The 14,076-nt window shown below is 41.5% G+C and overlaps 1 protein-coding gene across 4 annotated transcripts in view; it reads left to right on the top strand.

Annotated features, from left to right (window-relative positions):
- Positions 1 to 14,076, top strand: part of LOC123951450 (maltase-glucoamylase, intestinal) — a 97,439-nt gene that overhangs the window by 71,778 nt on the left and 11,585 nt on the right. For all 4 annotated transcript variants that reach the window (XM_046020171.1, XM_046020173.1, XM_046020174.1 and 1 more), the window contains 10 exons: positions 242 to 329; positions 1,128 to 1,266; positions 2,333 to 2,466; positions 2,595 to 2,629; positions 2,722 to 2,838; positions 6,342 to 6,490; positions 7,088 to 7,172; positions 8,014 to 8,070; positions 11,555 to 11,679; positions 12,725 to 12,813. In XM_046020171.1, the coding sequence (XP_045876127.1) occupies positions 242 to 329; positions 1,128 to 1,266; positions 2,333 to 2,466; positions 2,595 to 2,629; positions 2,722 to 2,838; positions 6,342 to 6,490; positions 7,088 to 7,172; positions 8,014 to 8,070; positions 11,555 to 11,679; positions 12,725 to 12,813 (1,018 nt within the window). The remainder of the gene's footprint in view (positions 1 to 241; positions 330 to 1,127; positions 1,267 to 2,332; positions 2,467 to 2,594; positions 2,630 to 2,721; positions 2,839 to 6,341; positions 6,491 to 7,087; positions 7,173 to 8,013; positions 8,071 to 11,554; positions 11,680 to 12,724; positions 12,814 to 14,076) is intronic.

Here is a 14,076-nt window from a genome sequence, read left to right as displayed (position 1 = left end):
CCTGGACTTGAGCCTTGCCCTCATACCTTGAGGGAGATTTTTTTTAATCCTCTAGCCAGTCATTCTTGTGGGCTTAATTGATCTCTCTAGTCAATTCTCAGCTGGATCTAATGAGTGTCCCTGGGCTGGTATCTACCAGATTGCTGGAAGGCAAATGATTTATTCATTGCTTCCTCATCTCTGAATTGGCAGGATGTAATGATTTGAAAAAGTAAGATATATCTGTGTTTGACATTTCTAGGATATGAATGAGCCATCGAGTTTTGTGAATGGAGCAGTTCCCCCAGGCTGCAAGGATGCCACTCTGAACCACCCTCCCTATATGCCATGTAAGGACCCTCGGCCTCCTCCACTGGCAGAGCCATGACTATAAGGAGTGACCACCACAAGAGTCCTGACTGTTCACATCTTAACTGGTGCTGTGGTTTGGGGGGCGGGGGGCAAAACAAATATGCATCAAGCAGTTTATCCAGCTGAGTGTGTACAAGTTATTGGCCCTGTTGGGTGAATTTCTCAGATTTGTTCAGAAAACACTTAACAGTGGTTATGTCCCCAGAGGATTCTGTCTAAGTTTCTTAATTCTTCAGGCCTCTGTGAATTCCCCAACAGGAGTTTATTGTGCCGCCAGTGGGTGGAAAGCAGCAGCTTTCCTTTATCAGGGAGTCGATGGACTTTGGTGTTATCCTTGTGTTCATATCTTGGCTCCAGAAATTATAGTCACTATGAATTGTGTCACCATCAACAGATTACTCGATGTTTCCAAATCTTTGCTTTAAATTGTGAAGGAAGACAATGCTGTCTCTTTTACAGAGTTACGATACAAATTACATGAAATGATTTATAAGAAAAATATTTAGACTGCATCCTGTCAAGTAATTAGGTGTTTGACAATTGTGTTTTCCTCCCCTTGCCCTCACTTTCTCCTGGTGAACCCTGTGGGGGACTTGAGGTCAAAACACTTGTGTCCATTGCAGCTCAGAGCGGAGCATGGCCCCATGCCCCTGAGGAGAAGAGAGACCCATGCAGGGGTCAAATTAGTCTTAATATCCAGTGTTGGATCCCTTAAAGAGAAGTCAGGGATAACAGGATTAGGCGTGGCATTGACATCACTACATCTTTCTTCTCAGATTTGGAGTCCAGGGACAGGGGCCTCAGCAGCAAGACCCTGTGCATGGAGAGTGAGCAGATCCTGCCTGACGGCTCTCGGGTGCGGCACTACGACGTTCACAGCCTGTATGGATGGGCTCAGACCAGACCCACCTACGAGTGAGTCACCCTCTCCGTTCTACGGTACACCTGACCTGCAGGGATAGCCAGTGATTGATGAAGGAACCCTGCTTTTCCTTCCATGCCTCTCTCAAGGGTTAGGGAGATTTTAATCACAACTATGTCACAATTCTTATTTATTAAGCAAACATGAGCATGGAGCCAGGCTCCAAGATCAGTGTTAGAAGGACAGATTTAGGGGGGCCTAGGTGGCTTAGTCAGTTAAGCATCTACCTTCAGCTCAGGTCATGATCCCAGGGTCCCGGGTTCAAACCCTGCATCCAGCTCATTGGTTGGCGGGAAGCCTGGTTCTCCCTCTTCGTCTGTCTGCTGCTCCCCCTGCTTGTGTTCTCTCTCTGTGTGTCCAATAAATAAATAAATAAATAAAATCTTAAAAAGAAAAGAAGAAGGAGAAGGAGGAGGAGGAAGAAGGCTTTAAGTAAGCAATTGCCAGAGAGAAAGATAGTCCTTGTAAAGGAGACATACACAAGTGATCACACAGGGCAGCTGATGCTGTCATTAATTGCAAGAGGTGACGGGAACGCAGAGGACTGGCTCTCTTTTTCTTCTATTTCAAAAGGGACTCATCTCTGTTGGTTTTTCTTTTTCTTCTTCTTTTTTTAAAAATTATTCTCGTTGGAGAGCCAACTGATGTTCTGCTGAATTAGTCCTGTCCTATTTTGTGAGTTGAATGAATAAGAAGAGTTCTCTTAAGGAAAGTCTTATAAAGAAATTCACCTTCTTTCTTCCCAAATACAAAAACGTAGTACTTAGTAAAGAGGTGGTAAGACTTAGTGGTTTGTCATTATTTTTAGGTGATTCAATAGGCGTATTACAAAGTTCATTATAAAACACTGTGAAACAGAATGTAAAGCTGCTGCTATCATCTCTATCATCTCAGATCAGTCTGGGGACTTCATCATGGCTCTGATTTCCATATTTCCTCCAATAATTCAGGAGATATTTTGTTGCCATAACTTGGGCTCCAGAACTCTGGGAGGAGAAGCTCTGTGGCGTTTCCTCCTCTGATCTCTCCCCATTCACCTCCTTGTTCCCCTCCAACAAGAGCTGTGCAGGAGGTGACAGGACAGAGAGGGATTGTCATCACCCGCTCCACGTTCCCCACTTCTGGCCGCTGGGCAGGTCACTGGCTGGGCGACAACACAGCTGCCTGGGACCAGCTGAAGAAGTCTATTATTGGTGTGTGGGCTTATCCTTAAGGGCCTCTTTTGGTGGGAAGGGGGTTAAGACCCTTGATAAAGGATTCTTGAGGGAGGAGGAGGCAGATCACAACTGCTGCCTCTAACACAGTTGTGTTCTTGTTGCAGGCATGATGGAGTTCAGCCTCTTTGGCATATCTTATGTAAGTGTCTTTGGGTCATTTCTAATTCCCAAGCAAGTAGTGACACTTTTCAGAAATCACCAACAGGCTGGTTTTCTTCTGCCTCATTTCAGACAGGAGCAGATATTTGTGGGTTCTTTCAAGATACTGAATATGAGATGTGTGCTCGCTGGATGCAGCTGGGAGCCTTTTATCCTTTTTCGAGGAACCACAACACCATTGGGACCAGGGTAGGACGTTAGCTTATAGCTCAGAAGTGTTGCATCATTAGGAATACAACCTCCAAGTTTGAGCTGTGTTCTCTGTGACATCTTCAAAACCGTTGAACCCTCATGTTTCTTGTTTTTTATTTGATACATTTATGTAGTGTGAAATGATTACCACGGGAGGATTAGTTAACACCTCTGTCACCTCACAAGATTGCCATTTCTATTTTTTGTGGTGAGAATATTTAGTATTTACTCTTTTCGCAACTTTCAAGTATATGGTATAGTATTGTTAACTACAGTCACTATGCTGTGCATTTCATTAGCAGAACATATTCATCTTGTAACTGGAAATCTATACCCTTTGACTGATATGTCCCCATTTCTCCCATCTCCCAGCCCTTCATAACCACTGTTCAGCTCTCTAATAGATGTGAGGTGGTATCTCATTGTGGTTTTGATGTGCATTTCCCTGATGAGGAGTGATGTTGAGAATCTTTTTGTTGGCGATTTGTATGTCTCCTTTGGAAACTGGAAACCAATAATAGGAGGAATACTGGAAAACTCACAAATATGTGGAAGCTGGAGCCAATGGGTCAAAGATGAAATCAAAAGAAAAATAAAAAAAAATCTTGAAACAGATAACAATGGAAACACAACATACGAAAACTTATGGGATACAGTAAAAACATTTCTAAGGGGAAGTTTATAGTGATAAACACCTACATTAAAAGAGAGAGAGAGAGAAAGAAAAATCTCAAGTAAACAACCCAACCTTACACCTCAAGGAACTAGCAAAAGAAGAACAAAGTAAGCCCAGAGTGAGCAAAAGAAAGGAAATAACAAAGATCAGAGGAGAAATAAATGACGTAGAGACCAGAAAAAACAACAGAAAAGGTCAACAAACTAAGAACTTGTTCTTTGGATAGATAAACAAAATTAACAAACCTTTAGTTAAACTTGCTAAGGAAAACAGAGAGAAGGCTCATATAAAGAAAAGTATAAGTGCAAAAGGGAGACATTAGAACCAATACCACAGAAATGCAAAGGATCCTAAGAGACTACAATTATAAACTAACAAATTGGACAACCAAGAAGAAATGAAGAAATTCCTAGGAAGATAAAACCTACCAAGACTGAGACATGAAGAAACAGAAAAGCCAAACATAAATACCAAATAAGGAGATTGAACTAGTAATAAAAAATCCCCCAACAAAGAAAAGTGATTTCCCTGGTGAATTGTATCAAAAATTTAGAGAAAAATCAACACCAAGACCTCCTCAAACACTTCCAAAAGACTGAAGAGGAGGGAACATTCCCAGGCTCATTTCACAAGATCAGCATTATCCTGACACTAAAGCCAAATAAGGATGCTACAAGAAAACTAAAGATCAATATCCCTCATAAATATAGATCCAAAAATTTGCAATAAAATATTAGCACACTGAATTCAACACTTTGAAAAAAATCACACGCCATGATCAAGTGGGATTCAACTTGGGATGTGAGGTTGATTCAACATGCACAAATAAATAAGTTTGATACACTACATAAATAGAAGGAAAGATAAAAATCATATGATCATCTTGATATGTGCAGAAAAAAAATTGACAAAACATAGCCTCCTTCCATGAAGAAAAATCTCAACAAATTGAGCACAGAAGGAATGTACCTCAATGTTATAAAGGCTATATGTGACAAGCCCACAGCTAACATCATGCTCAAAGGTGGGAGCTTGAAAACATTTTCTCTAAGATCGGACATAAGACAAGTGCCCACTTTCACTACTTCTATTTAGCATAGTACTGGAAATCCTAGCCAAAGCAGTCAGGCAAGAAAAAGAAATGAAAGTCATTTAAATCAGAAAGGAAGTAAAATTGTCTCTGTTTACAGTTCATATGATCTTACATATAGAAAGTCCTAATGATGTCATAAAAATTGCTAGAATGAATCAAGTAATTCAGTAAAGTTGCAGAACACAAAGTGAACATACATAAATAAGTTGTGTTTCTGTACACTGACACCAAGATATCCGAAAAAGAAACAAAGCAATGCCACTCACAGTAGCATCAAAAATCAATAAGATACTTAGTAATAAATTTAACCAAGGAGATGAAAGATCTATACAATGAAAACTATAGGACATACATGAAAAAAATTGAAGAATACACAAACAAATGGAAAGATATTCTATGTTCATGGATTGGAATTAAATTGTTACAATGTTCATACTACCCCCAAACCATTTATAGAGTCAATGCAATCATTATCGAAATCCAATAGCATTTTTCACAGAAATAGAAAAAAAAGTCCTAAAATTCTTATGGAACTACAAAAAACCCAAATAGCTAAGGCAATCCTGAAAAAGAATAAAGCTGGAGGCATTGTGCTTCCTGATTTCAAACTATATCAAGAAGTTATGGTAATCAAAACAGTATGTTAGGGGCGCCTGGGTGGCTCAGTGGGTTAGGCCGCTGCCTTCGGCTCAGGTCATGATCTCGGGGTCCTGGGATCGAGTCCCGCATCGAGCTCTCTGCTCGGCGGCGAGCCTGCTTCCCTCTCTCTCTCTCTCTGCCTGCCTCTCTGTCTGCTTGTGATCTCGCTGTCAAATAAATAAATAAATAAATAAATAAATAAACCAGTATGTTATTGGCCTAAAAATAGATCAATGGAACAGAGTCAAAAGTACAGAAATAAACCTTTGCATATAACATTTGACGAGGGAGCCAAGAATACTCAATGAAGAGAAGGCAGTCGCTTCAATAAATGCTGTTGGGAAACTGGATAATCATACCAAAGGATGTAATGGGAGCCCTATCTTATACCACTCACAAAAATTAACTCAAAATGATTATAATTTAAATGTAGGATGTGAAACTGTAAAAATTGTAGAAGAAAACATAGGGGAAACCCCCTTGACATCGTTCTTGGCAATGATTTTTTTGGGTATAACACCAGAAGCACAAACAATGAAAGTGAAAATAAGTAAGTAGGATTACATCAAACTCAAAAGCTTCTGCATAGCAAAAGAAACAATTAACAAAATGAAAAGACAACTATGGAGTGGGAGAAAATATTTGCAAACCATATCTTTGATAAGGAGTTAATATCCAAAATATTTAAGGCACTCATACAAAGCCATGGTAAATAACCACAATCTGATTTAAAAATGGGTAGACAAATCACATAGACATTTTCCCAAGAAGACATACACATGGCTAACAGGTACATGGAAAGGTCCTTGTTTTAGTGAACCAGATTCCTCGGTGTTCTTTAGATTCTTTTGTTCGTTTAGGCTGCTTGTACCAAATATATTCCAAAGATAATATCTTACAGAGATATTTCATCAGTTGTCTTGGGAAAGCTTGAGTGACTTCTTTCAGTATATTAAGAATATTCTTAGGACCCTCTATAATCAACTTTGGTTTAGCTATGTGTGATCTTCATTTGTAATAAGCATTCAGTGACTTCCTTAAGCTCCCAGGTCCCACGAGGTGAGCTCTGAACACTCTTCTTTTCTCCTTTAGAGGCAAGACCCTGTGTCCTGGGATGATGCCTTCATGAGTATTTCCAGAAGTGTGCTGCTGACCAGATACACCCTGTTGCCGTATCTCTACACCCTGATGCACATGGCCCACACAGAGGGCAGCACTGTCGTTCGACCTCTTCTCCACGAGTGAGTTAGTCTAGCTGGGGTCCCAGTGTCTAAGGGATAATATCATTCTATGTGATTGCTTTTGAAAAAAAAATTCCAAATTAAATTAAATTCCAGATTAAAGGACATGCTTGCCCTTTGCCATTAGCTTTCAGACACAGACCATGCATTGTAACTCCTTTTAGTGCAGCGTCAGTCATGCCCTAGGTCCTTGATAAAAGACTACTGAATGAAAAAAAAAATTCAAAGTTATTACAATACAGCATGGAATACTTTCTTTCTAAATTGGGTGTATAAAGAACTGCCTATCTCTTGTAGAAGCTCAGGTCACAAAGCATGGCCAGATATGAGGGATGGAGATTTGAGGGCTGAAAGCCATTCTTGCATGGAGCTATGTATAGGTGAGAATATGTCTAAATCCAACCATTTCCGGGGTTTGAAGAACATGACAGAAAGGAAGTATGTATCTGATTAAAGTAGACCTAGGGAGAGAGTTAAAGGAAGGTGTAGAATGCATTTAGATTTCTGACTTGGGTCTGAACTCGAGGAGTTTCTTCAGGGTCTGGCCTCAGGCCCTGTTGGGGGTCCTGACTGTAGTACCTTGGTTTCTCTTTCTAGGTTTGTGTCAGACCGGGTGACCTGGGATGTAGACAGTCAGTTTCTGCTGGGCCCAGCCTTCCTGGTCAGCCCTGTCCTGGAGCCTGTGAGTATGGAGGCTTCTGATGAACAGAGAATTAGGACTACAAGGCCCAGTGACTAGAGGTAGCAGAAAGGCCTGGTCTGCTGGGGGTCCTGAGATGGGGTCTCTTACTCTACTCCTGTCTCTTCTTCTTCTAAGCTGAAGTCCAACGGTTAGGTGCTCTGGTCCTCGGCTTCCTCATCTTTAAATCAGCTTAACAGATTCTGATGCATAGGATAATCAAGAAGGAAAGAACCTTATGACATATTTCAAGGTAGAATCATTTCTTTATTAACTAAAATAAGAAGTATGGGTGAGTATGGGTCAGAAACAAATTTTACAGGATTGTTTATACCGATGTGCATAGTCTTGCTTCTGGCTAGTACTTCCTTTCCTTCTAAAAGATGTTTTCAGGCACAAAAGCCATTTCTTCGTTTTTTTTGTTGATGTATAGGCTTCTGATTAAAATACCAGCTAATTGCATCCTCCCCAAAACTTCCTGCACTAATTATAATCCCTGAGGTTCTGGCACCATAAAAATCTGCAAATTTTTCTTCTGCTCCATCCACAACCTGAGTTTGTCTCTTTAGAGAGGGGTGAGTCTATAAGCAAAGGGTGATTCCCGCCCCCTCCCAAAGTCCTGATCCCAGAGGGCTTTAGGGAGACCATTAATTTTGGATAGGCAGATATCCCATTTGGCAAGAGGGAATAGAAGAAAGTCTTCCCAACATTACTGGCCTCTAAAAAGATGAACATGTGGGTCCAAAGCCAATACTATTGTTTTGACCTTTTAACTGTGTGAATTAGTTACACTGCCCTGGATACAAGAGCCTACCTCCCAAACCTTGTTTCTGTTTAATTTTAGAATGCCAGAAATGTCACTGCGTATTTCCCTAGAGCCCGCTGGTATGATTACTACACGGTAAGTTTTTCTGATGATCTTTGCAACTTGGGAAAATGGCAGTGTGCACAGGCTTCTGGATCTGACGCACCCACTGGTCACGTTCTGACATTGTCACTCATTTGATGTATGATCTTGGAGTAGGCACTTCTAACCTTGTAGCCTCAACTTCTTCGCTTCTAAATAGGATAAGAGCACTTCCTTCGCAGAATTGCTATAAAATAACATATTTCGTGAGTGTTCTGTATGTGTTAGTTTTTAATCTTTCACAATGGTGTATAATGGCAACACTAGTAAACACATGAACTTGTATAGTAAACTGTAGTTTATGTTTCTGTTGTCCCTTCTGAAACCACAAGTTCATCTATAGAGGGACCTTTCCTCTCTGTCTTCTTATTAAATATCTCCTTCTGTAGCATAGATGGTCCAGGACAATCTGTTAAATGTAATATCCTGAGATAAGCGTGGTCTTGGTCAGTGTGTAAAATGCACGTGGAGGTGTGAGACCCAACCGTTGTGTGCCGAGTGACATAAGTGCATTTAGAAATGCGAGATGAACACATCATTCTCTGTCTGGAACATTTCTAGGCTGGTCTGAGCCCCAGAGACTCAGCTGGGAAAATGGAGCCTTTCAAAGCAACCTCAGGGCCCTGTCCTCTTGTAGGGACACTAGTCAGGCTTTATTCTCGAGGAAGAATCAAAGGTGGTATTTCCTCTCCCTATAGCCAAGCCTGTTCTAATAACTTTTCTGAGGAGAGCAAAGCAGAGGACTCGAAATACAGGAAAAGGAGACATATAGGAAAAGGAGGACAAGAGCCAGTGGGTTTGTGGTGGGATTAAGGGAAAACCAGACAAGGACAATAGAAGTCTTGCTCCTCTTCTCTGTCTCAGGGAGCCCTGGGTCCTTCCCTGACACTTTCTCCTTTCTTTTTCTTTTTTTAAAATTTAATTTCTTTTCAGTGTAACAGAATTCATTGTTTATGAATTAAACATTAATTCATATTAATTCATATTAATAATTTTCCACCACTCTTCCCTTTTATTTTTGCTGGGCTGAATCTGTCCTCTGGAAGCCCTCATTAAGACTCAGCTATGTGGTTCGCAGCCAGAGCTTTCCAGGAAGGGGCAGCCAACTGTTTTTAAGCAAGCTAGCCTTGCTCCTGAATTTGCGTGTTGACTGCTCCTTTCACTCCCAGTCGGTGATTCTGAGTACACTGAGGTTCCCTCGTGCAGGGCCAGCACTAGGGTGCAACAAGTGAGGTGACTGGGCAGAGATGGAAAGCCTGGGAGAAAACATGAGGATACCCAGCTTAGCTTATAACCACTTTTTGCACAATTTTTGTTTGCTATTTGTGCAATGGAACTTGGGAATTAACAAATGCCTCCAACGAAGGATAGGTGAAGAATGTATGATATGTCTTGGTTGTTCCCATTTCTCAAGGATCGTGGCTTCTATCATAGCTGCCTTGGTAGCTGTGAATTCCCATCCCCACACTCTCCCGCCTATGCTCATCTGACCAGCAGAAGCAAGAGGGTCCCCTTACTGCTTGACCTTTAGGCCTCACTTGTTTTATGAAGTGGCAGGTGCCTTGAAGGCATGACAGGTTGATGTGCTTCATAGAGTGGGTCTACTTCAGTAAGCCTGGCTCTTCATCTGTGCTGAGTCTTAGTTTCTCCAAATAAGGTGCAAAACCAGCAATTTACAGCTCCTTCTAGAGCTCTCTGCCTGTCTCAGGCACGCCTGTGTGCTTGAGCATTCTATGAAGTATCTTTTCCCCATTCCCCCTCCTTTCTGTCATTCTGGGCACTGCAGTTTGTAGACTTTATTCGGGAGAGGTGGAGGCATGGGAGTAGTTACCTATGTTTATGAAGCTTAAGAGTAGGCAATGTGTATGAATCAAAGTCTTTATCTACCTGTGGCCATTTTCTTTGTTTACAGTACAGACATATGTCTACATGTGTTACAAATGTTAGTTTCTTTAAACAGTACTTCTCAAACATAATCAATGACTTATACAGTTAATGCAAATTCTCCCCCGTAAAGGCATTTGGGTGTCTATTCTTATTTTAATAGAGTTGCTTTGAGATTTTTACCTTATAATCATATCTTAATGGATATTTAAACAGCAATTTGTTAGACTAGCCTGGTCAGAAACTATTTAAAGTGAAGTAAACAAGCTTGTAATTAATCAAGTATTAGAAATGAAATCATGAGATTAAAATCACAGTGTATTTATGTAACATGTAGTAGAATGGAAATACCATTGAGAGAAATAAGGAATTTGGTAGAGAGATAACTTGACAGTTTTACATGTGTCGAGTTTCACCTGAAGGTGGGATAATCAGTGGAGGAAACGTCGTGTTCATCAGATAATGGAGTGAAATGTCATTAGAGATCATATAATCAGATTTTCTCAGGCTATCAGTGAGAAAACCAAAGAAGCCCAGAGATGTGGGGCTGGACCTTCTATTAAACCCTGTAGACTTTGGAGTCCTGAGGCAGGCTGGTGAAGCAGAGTCCATGCCAGGGAGTGTGGCACCAGTCACTCGGCTTCCTTCTGACCACCCACCCCTACGGTCTGTACAGGTAGAATCTGGCTAAGATGAACATAAGGGACCAAAGCAGAGGAAAATTATGGTAGCTTACCTCCTTCCCGTTAAAGTAGCACTTATCAGATGGGAAAATTTTGCCTACCAGGGGACATTTGGTAATGTCTGGAGACCTTTTGTCACATGTGGTGGGCAAGGTTGGGGAGGTGCTCCTGGCATCTAGGGTATAGACATGGGTAAGCATCCCCAAAACATCTCCCCATGACAAAAAATTTTCTGTCCCCAGATGTCCATAGTGCTAGGGCTGGCTAGCCCTGCCTTAGGCTGAAGAAATGTGGAAGGCTGTTTTCATAGAAACTGAGCTTTATGGCTCTGGGTGAGAGAGCACTTCTCCTGCCACACAGGAGGCAAGATAAAGTTGTTAAACATAAAGGAAGCTGTAGTGAGTTACAGACAGGGTTTTGTAAAGTAAGTCAGCTCATTTTAATTCTTTCTGTCAAGTAGGAGTCAAGGCTTTCGTGAACTTGGTGAGGGTTGGGGGTGGGTAGAGGCAGCGAGAGGAGACGGAGCAGAGACAAAGTGAGAGGTCTGGAAATGCCATTGCAGAGTGTGTATCAGGAGGCAAAAAAAAAATAAGTAAAAGGCTCGCTCAGCCTCCTCCAGCACTGCTCTCTGACACAGGAACAGGATGTAGAAATGAGGGTAGGCTGAGAACCACACTGCAGTCTCATGGAGTATGCACAGTAAGAACCCCACAACACAAGGGGTGCTGACATGACGTTGTAGCAACAACACGAGAGTCCACGCAGCCGCTGAGTGAGTGGAGATGCATAATAAGCTGTGTGCTGAAGGGTCCTGGATGGGCGCCAAGTCCAGAAGAGTGGACGAGGTTCTGGTAAAGGTGTCGTTCGGTGAGATGTGTTCTTAGCCTGTCTTACCTTTTCCTGGCCCACAGGGTAGGGACATTGGAGCAAGGGGAGAGTGGAAGTCCTTGGAGGCCCCTCTTGACCACATTAATCTTCACGTCCGTGGGGGCTACATCCTGCCCTGGCAAGAGCCTGCACAGAACACACACTTAAGGTGAATGACAAGGGACAGAGCTTCTCCTTTACTTGCCAGGTAGCTCAGATCCTGGTGAAGCCCACCAGTTTGTAAGCAGTACCCTCAGACCTCAAAGGAATTTTACTACAGATTTTTGTTTGTTGGTTTGTTCGTGTTTTCACCTTGACTCTGCACTCTTTGAACAATTATTAACAACTATTTTGGATGTAAGTGGGTGAGATGATGGATCTAATTTTTCATACTTGAAATGGAAGTTAAACAAGGGGCAACCCGATTCATACGAGTTTTAGAAGACTCTCTGGATCTTAATTGACTCTGCTAAGAAAACTATGGCTGAGAAATTGTATAAGCCACATTGCAACTGAAGCTTGAGGCTGAGATTACTCACATACAGGATTTTAGAATTCCAGACCTAAGTCTATGTAATAATTAATAATAGCTAACATCAAGTGAATGCTTGCTCTGTGCCTAGAACTATATAATATAGAGGTTTCTACTTGGAAATTATTTATTTTTCTTAACAAAAAAAATTGTGATGTAAATACTATCATCCCCATTTCACAGATGAGCAAAGAGAGTCTTCAAGTGGTCACACAGTTAGTAAGTAGTTCATCAGGGACTAAAATCCATGTCTGTCTGATGTCAAACTAAAATTCTTAGAGCCATACCCATTTGGTTAAAAAAATTCAGTTAAAAACTGAATAACTTAAGACAGTTATAAACAGCTCACTGTACATGTGCTTAGGAAATTAGTTCATGAAAAAAGAAAGATGACATCAGGATTTTTCTCACAGAACCAGTGAGTTTGCTTGTAGTTTCGTGTGGTACTTTTAGAGCCCTTAATAGGATTGTAGAGCCTTAAAGGAAAATACATTCATTCATTCATTCCTGACATGAAATCATACAGCCACTGGAGACAGAGCTAGTACTAGATCTCAAGTCTCTTGAATCCTAGTACCCAGTCTTTATACCATAAAGCACTTCCCTTATGTTTCTATGAAAACCCTTGGTTTGTGGTCGTGGTTTTGTTTTTAGCTAATGATTCTTTCCTACCTCACTGCAGCCGTCAGAAATTCATAGGCTTCAAGGTTGCCTTGGATGATGAGGGGACTGCTAAAGGCTGGCTCTTCTGGGATGATGGGGAGAGCATTGGTAAGTAGGGTTGCCTTGGATTCATGTCAATCAATACCACTGACTAGGGAACAGGCCTGCTTTTTATCTTTGCCACGTCAAAACAGTTTTGCATTCTTAAAAATAGCCATTTGTTATTTCAAGTGTACAATACCTATTGTATATGATCCTTATGCCTCATGTAAATGAAAGTGAGTCTCTGAATCTGTTGCCGTTACCCAACTTTCCTAATTCTCTCTGCGAGACCACAGCATGGAAGCCAATGGGAATCTGCTACCATGTGGTTTCTGTTCACAGGCACATTCCCTAATTTCATGGTTTACTGTCCCAATGGGAAAGGCAGTACATTTATCAGCTGTGCTATTTATTTGGGGGGGATTTTCCACTAGGAGTTTATAGGAACTGGTAAACTCTTGGGAGGAAGGCTTACATTCCATTAGCTACGTCTAAGCCAACGCTGTCCAGTACGGTAATGGAAATAGACTGTATCTGTTTGCCCAATATGGTAGCCATTGGCATAGATGGCTATTGCATACTTGAAATGTGACAAGTGCATCCCAGGAACTGAATTTTTAATTTTATTTAATTGTAATTAATTGTAATTTAAATAGTTACATACTGCCAGTGGCTGCTATCTTGGAAGGCACAGCTCTAGAGGATAGCCAAAGCCCCCTGACTGAATGGTAAGCAAATGAGGAAGAGATAGAATATGGGGAAGAGTGACCAAGCCCCAAAAGTAGGAGGTAGGGTGCGGATGCCTATGCTAGACATGCTGAGCTTCATCTTCTCCCCAAACCTGTGGGATCCATTAAGGATAAATTCTTCTCTATGGTTTTTCTTGGTCTCCGGAGATTGTGTTTAAAAAATTGCCTCTCAATTTTTTGAGCCTCTCAAAATAAGCTGACCTCTCAAAATACCTCTCATACCTCTCAAAATACCTCTCAAAATAAGCTGACCCAGCTGACCAAAATGAGCTGACCGTCAACAGTGTTGATGTCTGTGATGGCGGTGGACGTGCACGTAGGCACACATATATGTGCCTCTAGCAGTAGGAATCGAAAAATTCTGCGGTGACTAGGAAGATGTTGAGCATGGTAGGCCATGAGAAAGAGAAGCAGATGAAGAGTGGTGTCCGGAGACTGCATTCTATGAGGTGCCCCTGTCAGATGGATCTGTACATGCTTATTTCACGCACTGTGTGTAAACGGAGTTTGGGGGGAACGTCTGACTGATCTCACAGAACTCTGTAAAGAAGAAAAGTAAAATGAAGAACAAAAATCACCC

The sequence above is a fragment of the Meles meles genome, chromosome 10 (assembly GCF_922984935.1).
Source record: "Meles meles chromosome 10, mMelMel3.1 paternal haplotype, whole genome shotgun sequence".
Lineage (NCBI taxonomy): Eukaryota > Metazoa > Chordata > Mammalia > Carnivora > Mustelidae > Meles > Meles meles.
The sequence above is the reverse complement of the archived record's forward strand: the minus strand, read 5'-3'. Positions and strand labels throughout refer to the sequence as shown.